Below are 24,886 nucleotides of genomic sequence, written 5' to 3' on the forward strand. Positions count from 1 at the left end.
CTGCACAGGAATTCCCATAGCTTCAGAGATGGGAAATCTTACTACTACAGAATGTCCTGTAGGCACTGTCTCCTGACATTCCAACCTCTTTGTCAATAATCTATAAATGCATATTTATCTGCACTAGGAGTATCTCTCCTATTATGTGAGTAATCATTACCTATTGTTTCTTTATTAAAGTAAAAAGTTGCATTGTATGCTGCTTATATCAGAGTACCCTAGTAGAAATTATTTACATAATGCTGGGAAGAGTCTCTCTTTTTTCCATAAACTTACTTTCTTTATAATTCTATTATGTTTTATAACTTATTCTAGTAGAAAGAGTTTTCATGCACAAAGAACACAGCTTTTATCTTACTGTGTGACAGACTCATATATGCTTTTTATTTTCAGAAGACAAGCCTCACACACTAGTGGGGATTTTATTCATGAATATATATGGCCTGTGTTAGTGCTTAGGAGGAAGATAAGTTTTTTTGTGTTTTTTTTTTTTAGATAATTATTTTTTATTGAAGGGTAGTTGATGCACAGTATTACATTACATTAGTTTCAAGTGTACAACACAGTGATAAAACATTTATATACATAATTCTAGGTTCCAGCTATCACCCTACCAAGCTGTTACAATGTCTTGACTATATTCCTTATGCTATACATTACATCCCAGTTACTTATTTATTTTACCATTGGAAGTCTGTCCTTTTTTTTTTTTTTTTTTTGCGTGAGGGCATCTCTCATATTTATTGACCAAATGGTTGTTAACGACAATAAAATTCTGTATAGGGGAGTCAATGCTCAATGCACAATCATTAATCCATCCCAAGCCTAATTTTCGTCAGTCTCCAATCTTCTGAGGCAAAACAAACAAGGAAGATAAGTTTTAAAAAATAATAAAGTACTTTCTGCCTTTACTGAAGCCAGGTTCCAGGTTTTTATATAATTTACTACATTATCTCATTATTCTTAATGCATTTGCCTTAAAAAACCCCTAAACTTCCCAAATTACTGCATAATAATTATATCCTTTTCAATAGGAGGTTCTCATGCCCTGTTGTCTCAGCCCTGGCCCACGAGACCTTTTGTAAAGCCAGCTTTTAGAGTATGGTTAAGTTGAGGAGAATCATCACATAGGTGGCTAGATATGAAATGAGTTAGAATTTGGAGAACATGGTTATCTGTGATAACAGAATTTTTAACTGCTCTTAATAGGATGCACTGAAATGAATTCTTAACACTGTCCTAATTCCATCAATTTTGGAATACAGTTCACAATAAGATGTAGCAAATAAGAAAAGTGGATCATATTTTTCATTAATAATCATAAGCTATACATTATTTCTGGTGTCTAGAATTCCTCTGACACACACTTATTTTAAGACGACTCCTAAGGAATATGCACTTCACTTTCAACATGCTATATGCCAATCAATTATTTTTTATTATTCTAAAGCATAACTATTCTCTTCAGTTTGTTGGTCTTCAAAATAAATATGCTTTAATACCAAATTTTATAAAAAATAATGTTATCAATCTCATCTAGTTATCCTACAAATACAATTACCCATGCTCTTCAGTATCATAAGCAGTTTTTAAGTATACAGAGCTTAATTTTAGAGTGTGTTCACTGACCTCAAGTCTCATATAGAACCATATGCAAAAGACCTTAAAAATGTAGGATGACAACATCTATTTCACTTACACCAATATTCTTAAAAATTCTCATCTACAGTTTCTTTCTTATTGATATCCTAGTGATGGGAAAGTTAGAAATTACTAATTCTCCATAGCAGCAATGTATACAAACAGTTCTTACATTAAGAGTAAAGGAACCATTTCAAAATCTCTTAAAAATCAGAATAACAAAGATGTCAAGATATTCTCTATGTTGGCAGAGCCCGATGTTTGGAACAGAAAAAATGCAGTCATAGATGTAAGTCACTCATGGGACCACATGTTCACAAGTATTAACTTACTTATCCTGCATTACTTAATACAGAATCTAATTTAATTCCACCCCTTCATAAACACCCTACCACTAGTATACATATACTTTATTTTTCATGGATCCAATTCTAGCCCATGATTTTAGTGTAAAAAAGGGCCAAATACCTTAAGTATCTTAAGCCAGGAATTATGTATTCTCCATATTTAAGACAAAACTATTTCATGATGGATTTCAAAGAGATTCCAAAGAGATAATTTCTTCTAAGTTTAAAACAAAATTCAGGTACACTTAATTCATTTACTTCCGCTTAGTCTTTAATGTTTCCCATGTCCTAAGAAAGATAAACATCATTCCCCAGTTGTTAAATAAGTCTGACCTTAAACACGCTTATACTTACTATATGGTACAGACATACATTTTCATTAAAATGAACAAGAGGCAAATGAAAACCTTCTGCCCAATTTTTTTCAATAAACATGCACTGCTGCTTACTAAAAATTATCTTAATTCACATGACACTGTATCACAACCCCAGGACTTGCTGCTCTGACCCAAAGTGAGAAGGTCTTTACCCTGAAAAAAAGGAACCTTGAGCTTAAACTCATAAGCTGACAGAGGGCCCCAAAACTTAGAGATTTACTACAGAAATTTACCATACTGAGTTTCTCTAAATTCACAGGTGATGATTCTCAAAATTGTCAAAAGTATCTTAAGTATTCCTAATGACTCTGCTGGGGGACATTTAATTCTCCTCGGTTCTTGTCCCTACTACAACAAAGAATTGAAGGGCAGAGACACAGTAGTGAAGCAGAAGTAAAGTTTTATTTAAGGTTATGCACTTAAAAAGTGCAGGTGACCTCAAACACGAGGCACTCCCTGAAAGGTTGAGAAAAAGTGTGGGCAACCTCAGAGAAGAGTCCTATCCTAAAAGATTGGGGGTTCCCCCTTTAAGGATTTTTTCAGGAATGTGACAAAGGGCTAGGGATGTGGACTTGTCAAGTGGTCTCAAGATGTTTATCTTTGATGAGAAAGAAACATTATATCTCTTCTCTTCTATTATCAGTCCTCCAGGTAATTCTGCAAAATTAACCACACCAGAAATTTACTGATCCAGTTCCTCCCCAGGATAGCAGGTTCCCTCTGGGAACATATAAATCAAGACCACTAGCCCTTCCCACAAGGTGGGCTGAGTTATTGTCTGTTTGCTAAAAAAATATGTTAAGAACCTTACTTCTTAACTTCCTGGGTTTTAAAATGCAATCTTAGCTTTAAGATGGAATCTTTCCTGTTTTTACTACGCTGTTTATATCTGGGCTTGTTTGCTATATTAATCATGATGCTTGTCTCCTGCCCAGGTTGCAAATTACTTAATTAGGGGCTGGAGGAAGAAAAAAAAACAGAATATAGGCTAAGTTAAAGAATAAGCTGGGCCTTTTAGCAGGCTAAAGTAAATCTTACAATGTCATGATCTAATTGACACAATGAAGACATGGGCTATGCTGGGATACTTTTTTTATCTGGAGAATATTTGGACATTCTAAGTTGCTCCCTTCTGGCCTTTGGAGCTTCAACTGATTAACTCATTAACTCTGTAAGTCTTTTCTAGCTTTCTAGTTTTAACTGGTTAACTCCTTGAGACCCTCCTAGTGGGCTTTACTGGCCTTATTCTCTCTCCACCCTGCTCATCTATTTTCCTACGTAACAACTCTAACAATGAAACTGGGGAAATAACCAACTCAATTACCTTTATATTGCAAATATAAATTTAGGATGAAAACATAAATATGTAACTATCAAACAATGAAACATGTGGTGGACTATTTCATTCTGCACCAAAGTGCCAGAAAAGCTTCAAAACTCCCAACATCTGGATGAAGAGCTTAGCACAACAGGAATAAATACCAATATCTAAATCAGAGTGAGAAAATTTAATTCCTTCATTAAGCAAACAGTAAGGTTAAAACAAAATATGTAATGTAAATACAGACCTCAAAATACTCAAAAACTATTTCATCCCATATCAGCATGTGATGAAGCTTCCTATTAACAGTCAGTACCATACTTGCAAAACCAGCCTCAGGTCAGCTTTTGATACTGTATGGACACAGCCACAGATCATTACCTACCTAATTGTGTATATATCTAATAGGCTTATACAGCTCTTTTGGAACAAAGGTTTTATAGTGGAGTAGATGATAAATACTTAGCTGTGGCACAACCAGATGTTATAATAATATGAGCAGCATTTATATAGAGAATATTAGCATGTATTAATGCTGTATGGTATAATGGAGGAAAAATATAGATTCATAAAAATAAGGTTAAAGAGAAGAATGCAATGTACATTACAGGTTGTAGCATCTTACTAAAATCCTGTGATACTAAAAATATTACCAAAATATAGTCAACTTGATCTATGAATGCAAGTATTAGCTGTCCACAGAAGAAAAGCTATTTACATTGTAAAATTCAAAAATACCTTGTGTAATACTCTGAAGAATATTAATTTATTTGAAACCAGAGTATAGAAGAAAATCTATACATACACAGTCTTCTATGTCACTGAACAAAATGTGGAGCAAACCTGCAATACTGCTCCATCTTCTGGTGATATTCTCCCTCACCTAGATGTATTTCAGCATGTTTTTCTACTGCTGTTGCATTTAGAGCACAAGAAATAATATCCAAGCTGATTGGCTTCCTTCCTAATAGCAAACTTGAAATTGTCCAAATATGGTATTTTAAAGAGCAAATACTGAGTGTGCTTTAAAAAAAATAAAAGAATTTACTGAATTTCTCATTATATATTAAATTAGCCCACAGCCCCTAACAAACAGCTTAACGTCTAGAAAAGGCTGCATAACTGGTGTGTGCATATGTAAAGCTCTGCTGTCAGCAGAACTGCTGGCCTCATCTAAGCAGCATCAACACTTCCTTTGAACCGTAGCCAGTAATGCTCAAGGCACACTTCCGGCACTACTATTAACACAGAATGCTGTAGCTGTAGCAGTAATCTTTTTGCCTGACAAGGATGCAGTAACAGTCCCTGTAATGTTTTCTCATTGTACACAGAGGTAGAGACACAGAGCTTGGATACACAAATTAAACAAGACTATTTTTAAGATTATAATTTTTGTCAGTTGTATATTAAGTAAGTGACTAAACCTGCTTTTCTGGAACAAATGCTACTGAGTAAATACCAGCTGGTCCCACGGTCAGGTTGGCCAAGTCACAGTGAATACTGCAGGGCTAACATACTATACATTCTTACTCTTTTTCAGCTCCCTGTACCTTAGACTCAGCAGTTCTCATATTCAATCAATTCTCTTTCACTTGTGGCAAAGATGACCAAAGGTCTTGTACAGCTGCTGAAATATGTAATCCACAAAAATCCAGTATGTATATGCAGAAATGTGTCCTTTCACATGACACAGAAACATCAAAATAAATTTAATAAGTTTTATGGTAAAGGATATTATAGTAAGGACAGTATAACTCTGGGGAAAATAAGTTTCCAGCCCAGGATAAATTACCTTTGAAACCGAAATCAGTCAAAGGGAGAAATTAAGCAGGAGAAACATGTATATTGCTTACAAGCAGTCATCCACTCCTGCTCGCCTGTGTCTCTTGCAACCCAGCTGCAAAAAGGGACCCCACCCAATCTCTCTGGTCCAGATAAGCCCTCAATCCCCTTGTAATCACCTATTGATATGGAGATGCACTAAGGCCAGTCTAGAATTTCTGGAAATATTGCAATTTTACCCACAGAGAGCACTATCTTCCAAGTCCTACATGTGTGTCTATAAACTACATATGTATCCTACAAACTTTACAACTGGATCATCATTCAAATCCAAAATGTTTACTAAGTACTTACTGTGTTCCATGGACTGCACTAGGCTATTGAAATAAACCTGGAAATAATGCTCTCCCGACAATTTTTTATTTAAAGTCCCTTGATACTCAGAGTGTGGTCCACAGAACAGCAGCAGCAGCAGCAGCATTAAGGCGCTTGACTGGCTTTCCAGTCACCCTGCAAACCTACTGAATCAAAATTTGTATTTTAACAAAATTCCCCAGGTGATCTATATACATATTAAGCTTGGGAAACACTGGTTTAGAAGACACAGGATCTAAATATCATCAAAGAAACCAAAATTCTTATGCAGTAGAAAAGAACAAAATGGTCTTTTTTGTATTATTTATGTCTCCATGTATTAAAGTAATTGAGTGCTTATAATTATAGAACAGAAGATAATAATTCCTACCTCTTTTAAAACATTGTAATATTATTGCATTGTCTTTTGTTTCTTAAAAAATGGCATTACTGAATGTTTTCCATTTATAGGCATATTAAATGCCTAATATAGTATATGTGTATATACAGATGTTAAAAACATCAGTATCTATATTAGGATATAAACCAGAGATATCAAAGGATCAATATACAACTAGTTGATTTATGCTAAAGGACTCAGAAAAGACTCAAAGAAAATATCACTTCCTGTTATTGTCTCAGCTCTGCCATTGGTGAAGTTGCCTTATACAAGTTGCCTAATCTCGTTGGGCCTCATTTTTCTCATCTCTAAAATAAAACAGTGGGCTAGATAAATTCCAAAGACTCCTTAGCTTTTCTCTGATTCTTGTATACCTTCTTTAGTTTGCATCTTAAGCACCAGAGGTCACAATCTTAGCATTGAGAAGTTATCCTTTTTGCATGCACAGATAATTTTCAAGCTGCAAAACTAACTAGAGAAGATATCATTTTCATAGTTCACTACCTTAGGACTTCAATTTCTCATCAATACCAGCTTTCATTGATAATTTTATGGATTTAGGCCATGTAAGACATGCCCAAATAAGTGTTACATTGATGTTTAGTGTTTAGTGCAAACACTAAAGTTTTTTTGGCACCTCTGAATTCCTATCAGCATTGTAAATTTTGAAAACAACCCATAAGAAGCATTAGCTGTTTCAATAAGCCTTCCCCACTATAAAGTAGCTATAAGCTGCCCATAAGACAAACTATCATAGCAAACAACCTTGTAAAAAATTAATAAATCTTTTCTGATGCAAGAATATCAGCTAGTATGTTTGATTCAATAATTTTCTACCTAAGTGCCACCAATAAACTGAACTCCAATACAACAGATGGAAATAGAATAGCAAGCCCTAGAACTTAAAAGACAATGTTTTCACTTTACTAGTTTAATAGAAGATACCTACTTGTTATGACTATTAATGCTGTCCAATGTGGAAATCAATATTTAGAAGAACAAACATACTATATATCATTTTGATCATTGTTTCTAAATAAATGATGAGGTTCTTACATAAAAACCCATAAGATTTTTTAACTTCAGACTATAACTATAGAAAAAGAAATCTTTCTATAAAAATATGCAGTTCATGAAATAACAAAAATTGTTGGATGGCTATTGTAATAAGATAGAAATTAAGAAATGTGAATATTAATTCTGAATTTGCTACTGACTCAGAATGATGTACCCAACCTTCTTCTCTCTCTCTGTATCAGAAAACTGAAGAATAGATGTAATGCCATCTTTCTTTTTCCTGTGAGGTGAACAACTGTGCGCAACTGAATAAAAATGGAACTACGTATGTAATGGATATAGAATAAAACATGTCTGGGTTGGCTTGAACTTTGGTATAGCACACTTACAATTCAACATTTTTAATACTTGTGAAATAAATTTTTAAATGATGTCTGAAGTGCTTTGGGATCTTCAGAAACAGTTTTATAAATGACATACTCATTTTACTTGATTGAGGAAATAAGAAACAGAATACCATCTAAGATAGACATGAATATTTTAATATGACAGTCTTTGCTTCATTTACTCTTAAAAGGAATAATTCAGTCAGAACTCTTCCAAGAGAGTTGGATTAATTACAGAACAAGGGAGGCAAGGCTGTTTTCCCAATTGAGCTATTAACATATTTCATCTAACAAAGGCCACTGAAGTGATTCTGTTGCTTATAGAACTATTGTTCTCCAAGCTTAGCACCTCCCCTTAGCACTCATTTAGCCCCCTCTTCAGACTATATCTAAATAATCCCAGATACATGTTCTTTATTTCTAAAGGTCTTAAGTAAAATATATGTATAACATCTATTTTAGTGATAATATAAATGGAAGTTAGCTTTACCTTGTACGCTACTGTCCTTACAGATAAGCAGCTTCCAGCGCAGTATCACGCATACCCCCTTTAGCCTAGTTGATACTTAACATTTTTATTGCTGTAAGTCTTTACATGGTTGAAAACTTTTACTAGAATTCATCAACTTCCTCTTCTCTGTATGCTATAGTATAACAACAAGCCTAACACTGTTCAGTTTTATTCTGCTAATAGTTGATTTCACAGGAGCCCTACATTGTTGTCTTCTGTCCTGGGAGTTCTTGAGTTCCAGGGCAAGCCTAGGATTAGTTTCTATGTGATCAGTCATTATCCATTTGGAATTTTATTTTTCAGTGCAAGGTTGTTAACCAGCAGTCATTCTTTCTAAACAAATTTCATATAATTTATTTTTATTTTTCTTCCTCAATAAAGGATCACTTTAATTCAATTCTTATCCTACAAGGTATTATGTACCCTTTTAGTTTTGGAGTTATCCAATGAGGCTGACTCACTCAGCTCAGTAAAAGAAAAAAAGGAGTTGTTCACTCCTGAACACGACCAATATTGTGCTGAACAATACCGCCAAGAACCATAAGGAAGTTCAGATACAAAGGATGTCATTATTACGTGAGTTGGGGCTTAGCCAGAGCACTACGTCTAACACCCTATTTCTACACAGATTGCATGGTACGATACTCAGGGCCTTTATTTCATTGCTCAATGTGAGCTACACCTCAAAAAACATTAGAACCCCATTCTTAAAAGGTATCAACATTTTTTTTTGCATAGATCACCAACAGCTAGATTACATATGTCCAGAAACATTCCACCCTTAATGTTCAGTATGTGCAGTACAAAGGTATACAAAATAGAGATCATAAGCTTATGCAACTTACCATTTAGGAAGATGACTTATAAGGATAAAACAAAACAAACATTATAATAACTACCATTTATACTAACCACACACCAAGGACTGTGCTTTATATACTGATTCCTTTATATACTTGAAAGGACTTAGAGTATGCATGTACTTCATACTTTATATACTGTTCTCTCAAAACAGGCTATCAGTTAGGTATTATTTTCCTAATATTTTAAAAGAAGAAACTGCAGTGCCCAAGACAGTACCAATAGTATAGCCAGAACTCAACACCAACAAAGCCCACCTTCTAACCAGTACTACGTGGATCCTCAATGAGCATATAATCATCAGAGGCTAAATTTATGATATGGAACGCATATCATGATCAAGAAGAGGGAGATAAGAGGTATGTGATATGTTCCAAAATGGATGTGTACCTGAAGCACAATATTTTAATTTTACATATTTTCACATCAATGTGTAAATGTACCTTAGTCTGCATAATGTTCAACTCAGGAGTGTCAACTCTAATTTATACCAAAGGACTTCAGGAGCCTCTGAAAAGGGAGTATTAAGGATAAAAGAAGAGAGGAAGAAATTAGAGTACAGATTATCAGACTTTATTTTATTCTACAAAACCAAAGTCCCGAGAAATCTCTTGACTTATAACCGCTCATATTAATACATAAATCTAGGCTCTATATAATAGCTGAAGCTTGCTATTACCAAGCAGTCCTATGTAACATTAACCAGGATGATAAAAACCAAACAGTCCAAGCAGATAAACTCCAGATTATATCTCCAGATTGTAAAACATGAAAAATAAATCTCTGGATTCTTGGGTTAATCTTGTTTCTCCATCCACTTACTTCAGGCTAATTTTTCCTGGAAAACCCACACCCTCATCTATCATGGCCTCCTCTCACCTTTTCCAACCAAAGCTATTTTCAACATTTGTCTTTTTGACAGTAGGAAAATGGAGAGATGCTTGTACTCTGACCTAAAACACAGCCCAAGGAATAGCTGAAGTATAAGTACTAACTCTTCAAAAGAAAAAGGAAAAGAAAGAAGGAAAGGAAAAAAATAGCTAAGTTCACACAATAACCCCCCAAAAGTAAGGTAAATAATTAGAGCAAAGTATTCCAGGGATCCACCTGGCCCAGAGAAAGAAATCCCTCAAGATGACATGAAAATGTCAGAGAAAGAGACAGAAAGTAAAATCTAATGAATGAATCCAAGAAAAGTAATTATAGTCAACTCAATGGACATCTAAAATTCATAGTTAAGGTAACACTGATATTTTGTATTTGTGTAAAGAAAGGAATAAAAAATGAAGTGTGTTAGGAGAAAACCTAAATAACATAGAAGGCAAGGGGCAATCTGTCAGCCTTCGGCATCCAGAAGACAAAAGGTTAATGCTCTTATACATTTTTAAAGTGTAGTAAAACACATCAATTTTAATTGCCTATAATCTGAGGCCAAACTTTTCGCATGCTCCTTTGTTTGTGGCAATAAAAGCACCAATAAGTAGTGATTGAGCAGTTGCCATGGGTCAGATACTGTTCTGAGCCCTGGAGAGAATACAGCATTGAAGGTGACAGACGAGGCTCTGTCCTTATGGAGCTTACATTCTGTCACAACGTGGAATGATAAATATGGTTGGACCAGGGAACAAACCATGACTAATCCTCTGGTAAAAAGAATCCTGTCTTACAAAGCATTATCTTTCTTGCTGAATTGCAGTTTTACAGAGATCTGAATATTTTCCAGTAAGAGAAACTTGTTACTTTGTCTGATGGATTTGAGGGGCTTTAACCAGATAGGATGGGAGATAAAAGGGAAAGCCCACCAAGTCAAGTAACAGCTAATGTTCTGACTTTCTGAACCCTGCCCATCCAGAAAACACAGCAGTTTATCTGTGGCTTTGGTACAGAAGAACTTAGTTAATATTACAAATGTCTACAAAGCTCTGCTACATTCAGAAGCAAAATGGCAAGTTACCAAAGTTCATTTTTGCTATTCTTTGCCATCTCCCTCATTCACTTTGTCTTCTTATATTCCTCTCTTTCCCCCCTTTTTCTATTGTGATATTTTTTTAATTCCTCAAAATTCCATGTTTTAATCTACTAGAGACATATAGTATAAAACCAAGTACAATTTAATTTCCCTCACTTTATCACTCTTATCTTATCACTGTAATACCTTTCCCTCTTTTTCCATCATTCTTTGGTCCCTGATTTTCTTTCTATTCTATCATCCTTCTCTTTCTGACCACTTTCCTCCAGTCCCCTTCCATCTTTCCAGGAGGGAAAAAAAAAGGATCAGTAGATATAGGGAAAGGTCGAGTCCAGTAAGACAAAGGCTTGACTCAATATTATGTGTTCAGGCAAGTTCATTTCATAAAGATTTGTCCCTCTGCATTTAAAAAATTGCCTTTGTGAATAAATTTCATTAGAACTGAAGTTACAATATATAACACTTAGAAGATTGGGAAAACAAGTTTTATATAGTTTCTTAGCTGTCAAAAATTCGATTGTGTTTTTGTAGCTATTGAACAATCAGCAGGGGAGAGAGAGAGAAAGAAAACTGGCCCTGTATTTGCCTCTCACCAGGCACCCATTTTCAAAGTCTCTTTAAGCCCCAGGCTGGCCTTTCCTAAAGTTGCCTACATAATGCACGCCTAGAACTCCTCACTTTACTACTACCCAGCCTGGCTCCATTCAGAGATGTTGGGAATGAGATCTGAGAAAAGCCCAGGTTTGGAATCAGACTGATTTAGATTTGAAGCCCAACTTGATATCTCATCAGCCCTTTGACCTTAGGCAAGTCACTTTCTTAACACTTTGCTCAACTGTAGAATGGTGCTCATAAAACTAACCCCATGTATTGTTGTATTTAATGATGTAATCCATAAATGTATCAATCACATTATGTGGCATGTAATTGTCACTTAATAGTATATATGATTCATATATACATATACATAAGTGTACATATATATTTACACCTTTTCCTCACATACACATGCAATTTACCCACCTGTTCTCAATGCCATTCTCCCAGAGTTCTGTCCTTCCGTCCATGAAGATTCACATTTTTCCAAATTCACAATTAGCTAATGTAAGAATCTAATCACTGAGAATGTGCTAATGAGAAAGGATAGGAGAAGAGGACAGTGACTACTGCCTGCCAACTTAAAAACCCCTCAACAGTAAAATATGGCTCTTGGAAACAAACTGTACTAACAATTGCATAGGCGAGAGCTGTGAGTGACTCACCACGTGAATTTTAAGCAGCAGCATCTAGGAGTGTACAGTGGTAGCTCTCAGTAACTGTACCTGCTTCTGTTACATGGGCTGACACCTAGGATATCACTAATTAAAAATAAGGAAATAAAATTTAAATGGATGTTGTGTCCTTTTCCTTATAAATTAAAGTATGTGCAGAGATATTCTATTCACCCCAAAACAATCTATACAACAAACATAACTCCTGGGAAAATAGTGCCATGGGAAGGTTAAATGCCCATGTAATATCTGTGATGAAGCAGAATCTAGAACATAGTTCTCTTTTCAAGTCAGTATTTCTAGACCATATCATGATGACTTCACAAAGTATAATTAGAAATAGGAAGTGCTGCTTCGAAAACTCCATCCATAAGATACAAATTTGTGAATTAGGCAATGGCAAGAGTCACACCTTTTGCCACACTAACAGGAAAGACTCAAGTAATGGCCTCAGTGCCTGGCCATGCAAGTCAGCCACTTAGTCATTTTTCTAGATATCTTCCATCATTGAGCACACTCCCAAATTTCATGCAACCTAATTTAAACATCTCACTGGTGGATCTGATCAAAGTAAACGTTTAACAAGCCTGCCACCTAGTGGCTAAGGAGAAACGAAAGAAAGATGCAGTCTGGGAAAAGCTCGCAGCCAGCTACTGTGGCTGCACCTCATACACAGAGAGAATTTTATGATTATTAATACTATAAAATACTAATTATAAACGCAACCCAGTAGAAGTCTACTTGGACTCTGGATTTATTTTGGTATCTACAAGGATACAAAAAGACTTGCATTTATAAAGTATATTTTCTTTCAATCTTATACATTTCGCAAATTGTTCCTAATCTTCAGAGATCAAACAAGAAAACTAAAGGTTGATTCATATTTTGGCATATTTATGTCTTTCCTTCACTTTTTATGTACACCCACATCCTCTTCTTGGTCTTCAGATGATTTTTGTCCTCAAGTATCCGCCCTGTCAAACATAAAAGCCTCTGGCTAAGCCATCATGGACATTCCCTTCATGCCACTGAGGCATGCTTAGTGGCAGGACAGCTGTATCTTCACACACTGGTTTTCTTTGAGAGGGACACATGTGGAAACCCCTGGATGCACATCTAGAAGCAAGACCCACATCGAATGCCGCAGGAAACCATATGAACACAGTAGGTCAGCACAGCACAGCACAGCTAGCTCTGCCCTAAACATGAGATCAGGCCTCCCAGACCCACCTGAACCTGACAGGCAGGACAGCAGGGAGCATAAAGAATTCATCTCCTCCACCAAGGAGAGTTTGGACTCCTACCTGCTGACGTTTGAAGGCTAAGTAATCCAGATTTTCCAACTCCTTCCCAAGCTTCTGGTAGGTTTTCTGGAGGTCAGATTTATTGGAAACGTTTTTAAGAGACTCAAATGTCCTTTGAAACTGAAATTGAACATAAAGTAAATTATTAGTGTAGCAGCATTTTTCTCAACTTCTTAACTAGCTAACACACAGAAATAGTCAATACTTAGCCTCAGTTTCTCCCATTCATAAAACAGAGATAACAAATGCTAGCTAATTTCCTTTCAATGAAATAATAAGGAACGATTATAAAGAATTAGAAACTGTATCCTAAGTACAACCAACATCATTGCATGAATGAAAAGACTGGTAAGTCCTCATTCCAACAAAAGAGCACACTGCATTTAAAAAAAAAAAACTCTTCATGCTTTAGCATATGCTGCTACATTTAAAGAAAAAAACTGCAATGAATGTATAATTTCAAATCATAATGAAGAGATATTAAAAGAACTCTCCACATTCCAATGATGGAAACAAATTTATGTAAAGGTAGATGCTTGCCCCTCTAGAAATATCTATGAAGAACAGACACCCAGCACACTTCTCCCAGATTTTGTATTTTGAGAAAGAAAGAAAACTAACATTTTGGTGATCAATGCATATGTAGCATGTTCAGCAAATATTTATTCACTTCTGCACTATAACACAGATGAGTTAGGAAATCAGTTCTGCTGAATCAGAAAGTTTCTGTTCATTTTTAAGTCAGGTACAAGATAAATACAAAGGAAACAAATTACAGGGGATTACAATATGGTTCTGCTACCAATAAGTAAGGAAAGGGAGCTAACAATAAAACTGAATTTATTTTAGTAAATTAGAACATACTTCAGAGGATTAGTGATTGAAAATGTCAAGTAATGTTATTGGCAAGTATTTTGCATCTGCCCCCTATGTCCTTTACATCCCATATTTTCACCGTATGCCACTGGATAGATTTCTACAGAGACTTCACCATCATAAACATACCAGAACTTTACTGTGACTATGACGCTATGTGACAGACTAATAAGATTTTATAGAATATAATTAAGTTTCCAGGGAAATTATTTCACCCTTACTATTTCAAACTCTATGGAATAAGTCATAATATAACATCATTCTACTGGATTAAATTCTCTTTTCATGAGAGCAACATGTTTATTCAATGCAATGTGACAGAGGAAAAAGTAGAAGATAATAGTGCTAAGCTTTCACAGAGGACAATAAATTAAATGCAACAAATAATTGTTTAGAACCTACTATGCCAGGACAGTATGAATATAAAACACATGTCCTGCCCAGAAGGAATATACAGACTACCAGGAAAACTAGACATGAAATTCAGAAATGGGAAATACACTGGCATTTATTGAGTACCTGTTCAGTACCAGGTATGGTTTCCAATTTAATTCTTCCAAGCACGACAGGTGTTCCTATTTTCCTTTCCACTCTACAAGTGAGTAAACGGGAACTCGGAAAGTTTGAACTTGGTTTATACTACAGTATTTGTGTTTTTTCTACTATACCATCAACTCTAACAAAAGGCAAAAACAGTAAAGAGAGTGCAAAACAGAGATAAAAATGATGTGGTGAAACAGAAAAACTCATTGATACCAATTGAAGGATTCAGGCCACATACAAGACTTGAGGAAATTTAAGTTGGTCTCAAATTTTAAAGGAAGAGTTTTCAGGGCCTTAAATGGGAACCAATTCTACACATCAATTTCAACATAGCCAAAGTCGCACATTTTCCCCTGATCATGTTGGGGACATGGTCTGATCATGTCATATGACAGTTTCTGTGCCTTGCCCATTTCCTGGTCCCTTCTCACTATGTTCAAATCAAAATAATACCAGAGCAAAGGTTCTACATAATTTCATTAATTTTATCTATAATTAATATAAAATATTTTACCAAACAATCTATTCAATTCCAAGCACTTCCTCTACCCTAAGAAATATTAGCTCTACTTCTTAAATATTTCTTCACATTTATCTCTGTGAACTTTATGCAACTCCAAATAGGAGCTTTAGAGTAAACATATTTGTAAGACTTCAAAATAAGAAACATGAAAACCAATACTTTCAGGCAATATGTCCACAGCCAAAGAAGAAAGGGAGAAATCCAGTAATAATACATCTCACCACAAGATTCTTTCATGGAAGGTCAGAATTTGCATAATGTGGATATTTTTAGCTTGAAATTTCATTATCAGGACTTATACCCTCTATTTATTGATACTAAACAGCTCAAAGTAGTCAAACCATGATGTTCATTTCTTTAAGTAAGTTTTTCCACATACAACAAGTAATCGTCAAAGAGGTCATACAATATCTATAGTATAACTTTGGGCTAGACCACTATTAAACACACCCCATCTCCATCTGTGCACATACACACTTGAAAGATGTCAAGGAGTGCAAGCAATAATTTTTTTTTTGCAGATAAAGATGAAGTACAGAAGATAAAAATAAGACAATGCTTACGGTGAGATTTAGACTGTACTTAAAGTTATTTGATGTTGGCTTGACTTGAGGATTTTACAGACCAATATTCTTGGTCATTGAAATTGACCTCTTGAGATTTTCTATATTAGTTCAGTGTATTGCAATTTCATTATTTTGACTGTATCTCAAAATAAATGATATCTCAGTTGAAGATAAGTCAGGAACTAAAGCACAATGAATTGAAGAGATTCTAATATTCCTGGATTTTACCTGTTCAAAGTTTTGAGGGGCAGTTTAAAATAAGCCAAGTACCTCCAAACAGTTTGCTAAACACTGAATTTATCCTGTGTTAATACTTTAACTCATTACAAACCAAACCCAAACTTTAAAAAATTCCAATGAATAAATTTGAACCCAAAACAAACCTAGGTATGTTCTAATGCTGTCAATACTGAATTTAAAATGGTCTCTGAACTGAGAAATTAATGCGAACTCAGTCCTATTTGACTACATTTTCAAAGATCGCAAAGCAGGCAAGAATGAGAACATGCAAACATTCTCTCTAAACCTAAAAGTCACCATATAAGTAAGCATAGTAAACATCTCCCTACTATTTTTTCATCAAATTCCTTTCTGTTCAGGTTCTGGTTCAAGATAACAAAGTAGGAATGTAAGGGACTCACCTCCTCTCCCAAACACATTAAATCTACAGCTATATATGGAACAATTCTCTCTGGAAAAAAAAAAAAAAACCTAAAAACTGGCAGAACCACCTCATCACATCAGAGAAATAAAAGGGAAACCTCACTGAAGCAGGCAGGAAATGCTGAGATACAGCCTTGCCATAAACCCTGCACCCAGCAGGTGACCCACAACCGGGAGGCAAAACCTGGAGCTACTCCCTGAGGAGCAAAGGGCTCATACCTCTCATCAGGCACCACGGCTTTTAAGACCAACACTGGAGAGACAAGCCCCCAAAACATCTGGCTTTGAAAACCAATAGGGTTCCTGTTCATGACAGCCACTAAATAGCTCTTAAGGACCTTGCACACAGACTCACTCACTCCAGGACCCAGCACAGAAGCACCCCAACTTTATGTGAAAGAGAAAAAGACTTTGTGATAAAGACTCATTTGCTAATTTTATTTTTTAATGAAATCACAGCATTTATTTATAAATTAATAAATTGTAAAGCATACACATATATGTCATACTTCTAACAATGTTTATACCAAATGCCACTTTAATATTTCAGTAACAAATGCTTCAGTTTTCTTCCTATGTGTCTATGTATGAGACTCCATAAGACATTTGCCAAAAATGTTCCATAAATAATGAGGAAGGGTACCATCTATGCTCAGAGATGTAGTCATTTAGACTAGCTAGCTAGAAGGATCATATATCATCAATATAGAATTTTCCCTAAGGTATGTGTAATAGAGAATTTGAATAGGTTTAATACATATCAAAGTAGAAAAAAAAAACACATGGTTTTTCCAAACATCCAAGTAATTTTAGATGATATGTAGCTCAATAATGATGTCATCAGAAGTAATATAGTTCACATCCAAAGACTGAGCTGTAAGTTCAAAATGTTAATATGTTCCATAATATTTAAAGCATGTTCAGGGACAACACATTTTAAAAGTTCCCATGAGATACATTTTACCCACAAGTATATTTATAAACTGAAAAGCACCATTTGCTAATTTTAAAGCATTGGTCTGAAAGGCAACAGCCTGCTGGGATACTCTCTGGGAACAGAGGCAGGTGGGTACCATCCTCCTGCCCTCCCTGTCTTCTGAAAGCTGGAAGGTGCCACTTTACTTTTTCTTTTTCTTTTTTCTGGTGGGTGCTGCCTTTACATTCCCCCTCTGCATCATTCCAGCCAGTGGTACTATCTTCACACTCTCCCTCTACCGTGTGTTCCAGAGCACCAGTGTCTCCCAGAGAGAAGCTTCTACACAAGCCTGGTAGCCCGGATTTTATATTTCGTGATCAGGTCATTGCAGCTGCCATCCACAACATCCTAAGATTTCCTGGCTCTGGAGGCCAAGGAGACTTGTGATCCAGATCCCATGGAACTATAATAACCAGACAGACAGTACTTGGCAACTACCTCTCCAGGGCAAGGCAGAAAATAGCAAACTGATATACAGTCCATTCTTCCTGAGAAAAAAGGCCTGTTTGCTTGTCCAGTAGCTTGGCTTGAGGTGCAGGCTCCTGTCTAGCACACTTACAGGGGCCTACAGAGGCGTTCTCATGGAACACAGGCTGGAGAGTGCAACCTTTCACTCTCCCTCTGCCTTGCTCCAGCTCGCCAGTTTCTTCAGAAGAGAGTTTATGTCCTTGTCTGGTGCCCTGGATTTTGTGGCTGCTTACCAGGGCACCTTTAACTTGCTGGGCTCTGGTTTACCAGTGGACCTCACACTCATAGGTCCCACAGAACTATGATCAATGACAAAACTATCCTCACCTCAGGGCACAGCAAGAAGCAACATAGCCAGGAGCTCAGTCTTTCTATGAGAGGCCTGTCTATTCGCTTATCATCATAGCTGCAGCCTAATAGGCAGGCTTCTAACCAAACACATATCTAAGGGACTGACTATAACCTCTCCTGAGACCTTGGAGGACAGGCACTATCTTCACACTCTTTCTGCCATGCACCAAAGCGCCACCATCTTTTGGAGGGGAGCTCTTATATGTGTCCGGTGCCCCTACAGCTGTGCCCTGGTTTTTATGGGTGCTGCCCAAAAGGCACTCCTTGATTACCTGGCTCTGGTGCCCAAAGGCTTGCATCCCTGGGTCCCATGGGACTGTAACAATCAGACACATTTCTTAGCAGGCTACTAACCCCAGGGCACTGCACAGACAGTAGACTGTGAAAGAGGCTTACTTTCTTCTCTTAGAGCTTTAGCCTCAAGGGCAAGCTTCAGGTTTGGCACACATCTAGAGGGTATGGAGGTGCTCTCATAGAACATAGGCCTGGGCGTGCCATGTTTGTGCTCTCCCTCTATCTTGCCACAGTTACTGGCATCTCCAAGAAAGGAGAATATTCACTCATCTAGAGCCCTGATTTTAATAACTGCTGCCAAGGGACACCTCCAGATCACCTGGCTTTGGTGGCCAGCAGGGCTAATGCTTGCAGTCCCAAAGAAGCAGATGTATTTGTATTCTTCAAAAGTTGCAGTCTGAGGGTCTGGTGCCAAACAGCCTGAATCTCAGTGCTGACTGAAATCCTCTCTTTGGAACACTGACTTGTTCTGGTACACTCTCAACTACAGGAAGCTATTAAAAATGAAATAGGCTGCTAGGAAAATAACAAAAGTTTGAGATATAGTCAAGAGCTGGGGCAGGATTACACAAAAAGTTTCATCTCCTCACAAGTCCAACCCTTCAAGACTGGGAGAGATGATTGTTTCATATAATGCACAGAAACTAACACACAGACAAAAAAATGAAGAAACAAAGGGATATTTTCCAAATGAAAGAACAAGACAAAAGCTCAGAAAAAAACTTAATGGAACAATGATAAATAATTTACCTGACAGAGTTCAAAGTAATGATCACAAAGGTGCTCACTGAACTCAGAGAAGAATGGATGAACACAGTAAGAACTTCAACAAAGAGAAAATATAAGATAGCACAAAATAGAAGGCAAAGAGCTAAGGAATACAAACTGAACTGAAAAATACACTAGAAGGTTCAAGAGCAGAGAAAAGCAAACAGGAGAAAAGATCAGTGAACATGAAGAAGGTAAGAGAACTCATCCAATCAGAGCAACAAAAAGAAAAAAATTTAAGAAATGAATATAGCTTAAGGAACTTCTGGAACAACATCAAGTGGACTAGTAATCACATTACAGAGGTCTGAAAAAGAGAAGACAGAGAGAAAGGGGCAGGAAACTTATTTGAAGAAATAATGGATAAAAACTTCCCTAGCCTGGGGGAAGGACAGACATACAGATCAAGGAATTCCAGAGAGTTTCAAATAAAATGAAGCCAAAGAGACCCACACCAAGACACATTTAAATTAAAATGTCAAAAGTTAAATACAGGAGAGAATCTTAAAAGCAACAAAAGAAAATCACCTTATGTACAAAGGAACCCCCATAAAACTATCAGCAGATTCCTCAGCATAAATTTTGTAGAACAAAAGAGAATGGCAGAATATATTCAAAATGCTGAAAAAAAATTCCAACCAAGAATATGCTACCTGTGAAAGTTATAATTCAGAATTGAAAAAGAGAAAGAGTTTTGCAGACAAGCAAAAGGTAAAGAAGTTCATCACAGGCCTTACAAGAAATGTTAAAGGGACTTCTTTAAGTTGAAGAGAAAGGTCACTAATTAGCAACTGGAAATTATATAAAAGTATAAGCCTACTGGTAAAGGAGAATATGTAGAAAAGGTAGCAGACTGATCACTAATAAAGTCAATATGAAAGTTAAAAGACAAAAGTAATAAAAATAACTGTAAATATACTAATTAGTTAAGTGAAACACAAAATAAAAAGATGTAAAATGTGACACCAAAAACACAAAATGCCATGCGGAAGGCAAAAATGTAGAGCTTTAGAATGCATTCAAACTTAAGTTATTGTCAACAAAAAAAGAGACTGTTTTAAATGTAAGTTGTTGTATGTAAGCCTTGTAGTAACCACAAAGCAAAAAACTATACCATATACCAAAAAGATGACAAAGGGATCTAAGCATACCACTAACAAAAGATATCACACACAAAGGAGAACAACAAAAGAAAGGAAAATAGAAACTACAAAAACAACAAGATAATTCACAAATGACAGTAGGTACATACATATTATTAATCACTTTAAATGTAAATGAACTAAATTCTCCAATCAATACACACAGAATGACTGAATGAATTTAAAAAAAAAAGACAATCTACATGCTGCCTAAAAGAGGCTCATTTCAAATATAAGGACACACACAGAGCACTAAAATAATAATGGATCTTTATATCACTTGGATAGATCGACTGGAGGGAAAATCAATAAGGAAATACCAGCCTTAAATGAAATATTAGACCAGATGGACTTAGCAGTTAAATACTATACATTCCATCCAAAAACAACAAAATACACATTATTTTCAACTGCATAATGGAACACTTTTCAGGATAGATTATATGTTATGCTGCAAAACAAGTCTTAACAAATTTAAGATTAAAATCATACCAAGCATCTTTTCCAACCACAATGAAATGAACCTAGAAATCAATTATAAGAAAATTTGAAGATCACAAATATGTGGATATGAAACAACATGTTACAACAACCACTAGGTTAATTAAGAAATGAAACAAATACCTTGCGATAAAGAAAGTGGAATATAACATACCAACATCTATGGGATTCAACAGAAGCAGTTCTAAGGGGGAAGTTCACAGTGATAAATATATACCCTAGAAACAAGAAAAAATAAACTCAAACAACCTAACTTCATAGCTCAAGGAACTAGAAAAAGAAGTATAGAAAATTAATAGAGGAAAGTAAATAACAAAAATCAGAGTAGAAATAAATAAAATTGAGACTAAAAGACTAGAAAATATCAACAACACCAAGAGCTGGTTCTTTGAAAAGATAAAACTGACATTTACGTAGACTCATGAAGAAAAAAAGAGAGAGCACTCAAATACATCAGAAATAGAAGAGGAGACATTACAACTGAAACCTCAGAGATACAAAGTGTCACAAGAGAATAATACAAACAATAAATCACCAACAAATCGGAAAGCCTAGAGGAAATGGATAAATTCCCAGAAACATACAACCTTCCAAGACTAAATCATGAAGAAACAGAAAATCTGAAAAGAACAATTACCAGTAAGGACATCAAATCAAAAACCTCCCAACAAACCAAATCCAGTACGAGACAGCTTTATTGGAAAATTCTACAAAACATTTAAAAAATACCTGATAATAATATTCTTCACACATTACAAAACACAGAAGGGGGAATATTTCTAAACTCATTCTATCGACCAGAATTTCCCTCATACCAAAACTATACAATAACACTACAAAAAAAAAAAAGGAAAGAAAATTACATGCCAGTATCCCTGATTAACATAGGTGTAAAAGTATCCAACAAAATAAAAGCAAACCAGACTCTACAATGCATTACAAGAATCAAAAAACATAATAAAGGAGGATTTATTCCAGGAATGAAAGGATGGCTCAATATGTACAAATCAACCAACGCATAGATCATATTAACAAAATGAAGGATAAAAGCCATGTGATCATCTCAACAGATGCAGAAAAAGGACTGGACACAATTTAACATCAATTTATGATAAAATCTCTCAACAAAGTGGTTACAAAGGGAATATACCTCAATATAATAAAGGCCACATATGACAAACCCACAGCTAACACCATACTCAATGGCAAAAAGTGGAAAGAAAAATAAAAGGCAGTCAAAAATTGTAAGGTAAAAAGTAAAACAGTTGCTATTTGCAGATGACATAATGAATTTACAACAAAAGAGCCAAGGATGTATAATGGGGAAAGAATAATGTCTTCAATAAATAGTATTGGGAAAACCAGACATCCACATGCAAAAGAATAGCACTGTACTACTATCTTATACCATACACAAAAAGTAATTCAAAATGGATTAAAAATTTGAATATAAGGCCTAAAAACCACATAACCCCTAAAGAAAATAGACAGTAAGCTCCTTGACATCAGTCTTGGTGATGATTTTTTGGGTTTGACTCCAAAAGTAAAAACAACAAAAGCAAAAATACACAAGTGGAACCACATCAAACTAAAAGGCTTCTGTACAGCAAAGGAAAACATCAAACAAAATGAAAATGCAACCTACTGAATAGGAGAAAATAATTATAAATCATGTATTTGATAAGGGGTCAATAACCACAAAATAAGAATAACTCATATAACTCAAGTGCAAAAAAAAATTTTGATTTTTTAAAATGTGTAGAGGATCTCAATAACATTTTTCCAAAGAAGACATATAGATGACCAACAGACAAATGAAAAGATGTTCAACATCAGTAGTCATAGGGAAATGCAAAGCAAAACCACAACGAAAAAGCACCTCACACCTTAGAATAACTGTTATCAAAAGACAAAAAATAACAAGTGTTGGCAAGGATTGAAGAAATATGAACTCTTGTGTACTGTTGGTGGGAATGTAAATTGTTGCCACAACTATGGAAAGAGCATAGAGGGTCCTCAAAAAATTAAAAATAGACTTTCATATGATCTAGCAATTCCACTACTGCATATTTATCTGAAGAGAACTAAAACACTCAAAAAGATATATGCCAAGATATGCACTATTATTCAGTCATATAAAAGAAGGAAATCTTATCCTTTCTGACAACATGGATGGCCCTTGAGGGTATTCATTAAGTGAAGTAAGACAGAAAGACAAACACTGTATGATCTCGCTTATATATAGAACTAAAAAAGAAATTTCATAGATACAAAGGACAGATTGGTGGTTTCTAAAGATGGGGGTTAGGGGTTGTCAAAATGGATGGAGTTAAAAAGTACAAAGTTTCACTTATACAATAAAAAAGTCATGGGATTGTAATGCACAGTATAGTGACTATAATTAATACTAGATTACATAATTGAAAATTGCTAAGAAAGTAAATCTTGAAAGTTCTCATCATAAGAAATAAAATGGAGAGGGGGCGGAAGATGGCAGCGTGAGTAGAGCAGCGGAAATCTCCTCCCAAAACAACATATATCTATGAAAATATAACAAAGACAACCCTTCCTAGAATAAAGACCAGAGGACACAGGACAATATCCAGACCACATCCACACCGGAGAGAACCCAGCAACTCGCGAAGGGGGTAAGATACAAGCCCCGGCCCCGCGGGAGCCGAGCGCCCCTCCCCCCAGCTCCCGGCGGGAGAATAGGCAGAGCGGGAGGGAGATGGAGCCCAGGACTGCCGAACACCCAGCCCCAGCCATCCCGGCAAGAGTGCAGGGCCCTCGATACTAGGAAAAGAGGGCAGCAAGAACAGTGAGCAGGCACTGGAGGCTGGGCGCCAGAGGACATAAGAAAAGCGCGCGACCATTTTTTTTTTTTCTTTTTTTGCTTTTTTGCTGTTTTGTTTTGGCGAGCGCTTTTTGGAAGTCTTAAAGGGATAGGGACCCCAATACTAAGGAAACAGGGCAGAAAGACCGGTGAGCAGAGGCCTGAGGCTGGCACCGGAAAATAAAGAAAAACGAACGACCACCTTTTTTTTTTTTTAATTAAAAACTTTTTTTTTTTTTTAATTTAAAAGTTTTTTTCTTTTCTTTTTTTTTTTTTGGTGGTCATTGTTTTGTTTTGGCGGGTGCTTTTTGGAAGTCTTAAAGGGGCAGGGCGGGCCACTTAATCCAGAGGTAGGGAATCCGGGAATCTCTGGGCACCCTAACCGCTGGGCTGCAGGGAGCAGGGAGGTCCGTTACGGAGATAAATAGCCTCCCAGCAGCTCCTGCTCCAACGCGATTCCACCATTTTGGAGTAGCTGCCCGAGCCAGGCCACGCCCACAGCAACAGTGGAGATTAACTCCATAGCAGCCGGGCAGGAAGCAGAAACCCTGTCTGCGCGCAGCTGCGCAGCACAAGCCACTAGAGGTCGCTGTTCTCCCAGGAGAGGAGGGCCACAAACCAACAAGAAAGGAAGTCCTTCCAGCCGTCACTCGTCCCAGTTCTGCAGACTATTCCTATCACCATGAAAAGGAAAAGCTACAGGCAGACAAAGATCACAGAGACAACACCAGAGAAGGAGACAGACCTAACCAGTCTTCCTGAAAAAGAATTCAAAATAAGAATCATAAACATGCTGACAGAGATGCAGAGAAATACGCAAGAGAAATGGGATGAAGCC

At 36.2% G+C, this 24,886-nt stretch overlaps 1 protein-coding gene across 4 annotated transcripts in view; it reads right to left on the bottom strand.

Annotated features, from left to right (window-relative positions):
* CTNNA3 (catenin alpha 3) overlaps positions 1-24,886 on the bottom strand; it is a 1,667,940-nt gene that overhangs the window by 1,479,761 nt on the left and 163,293 nt on the right. For all 4 annotated transcript variants that reach the window (XM_057505911.1, XM_057505908.1, XM_057505909.1 and 1 more), the window contains exon 5: positions 13,542-13,661. In XM_057505911.1, the coding sequence (XP_057361894.1) occupies positions 13,542-13,661 (120 nt within the window). The remainder of the gene's footprint in view (positions 1-13,541; positions 13,662-24,886) is intronic.

This window comes from Manis pentadactyla, chromosome 8 (assembly GCF_030020395.1).
Source record: "Manis pentadactyla isolate mManPen7 chromosome 8, mManPen7.hap1, whole genome shotgun sequence".
Lineage (NCBI taxonomy): Eukaryota > Metazoa > Chordata > Mammalia > Pholidota > Manidae > Manis > Manis pentadactyla.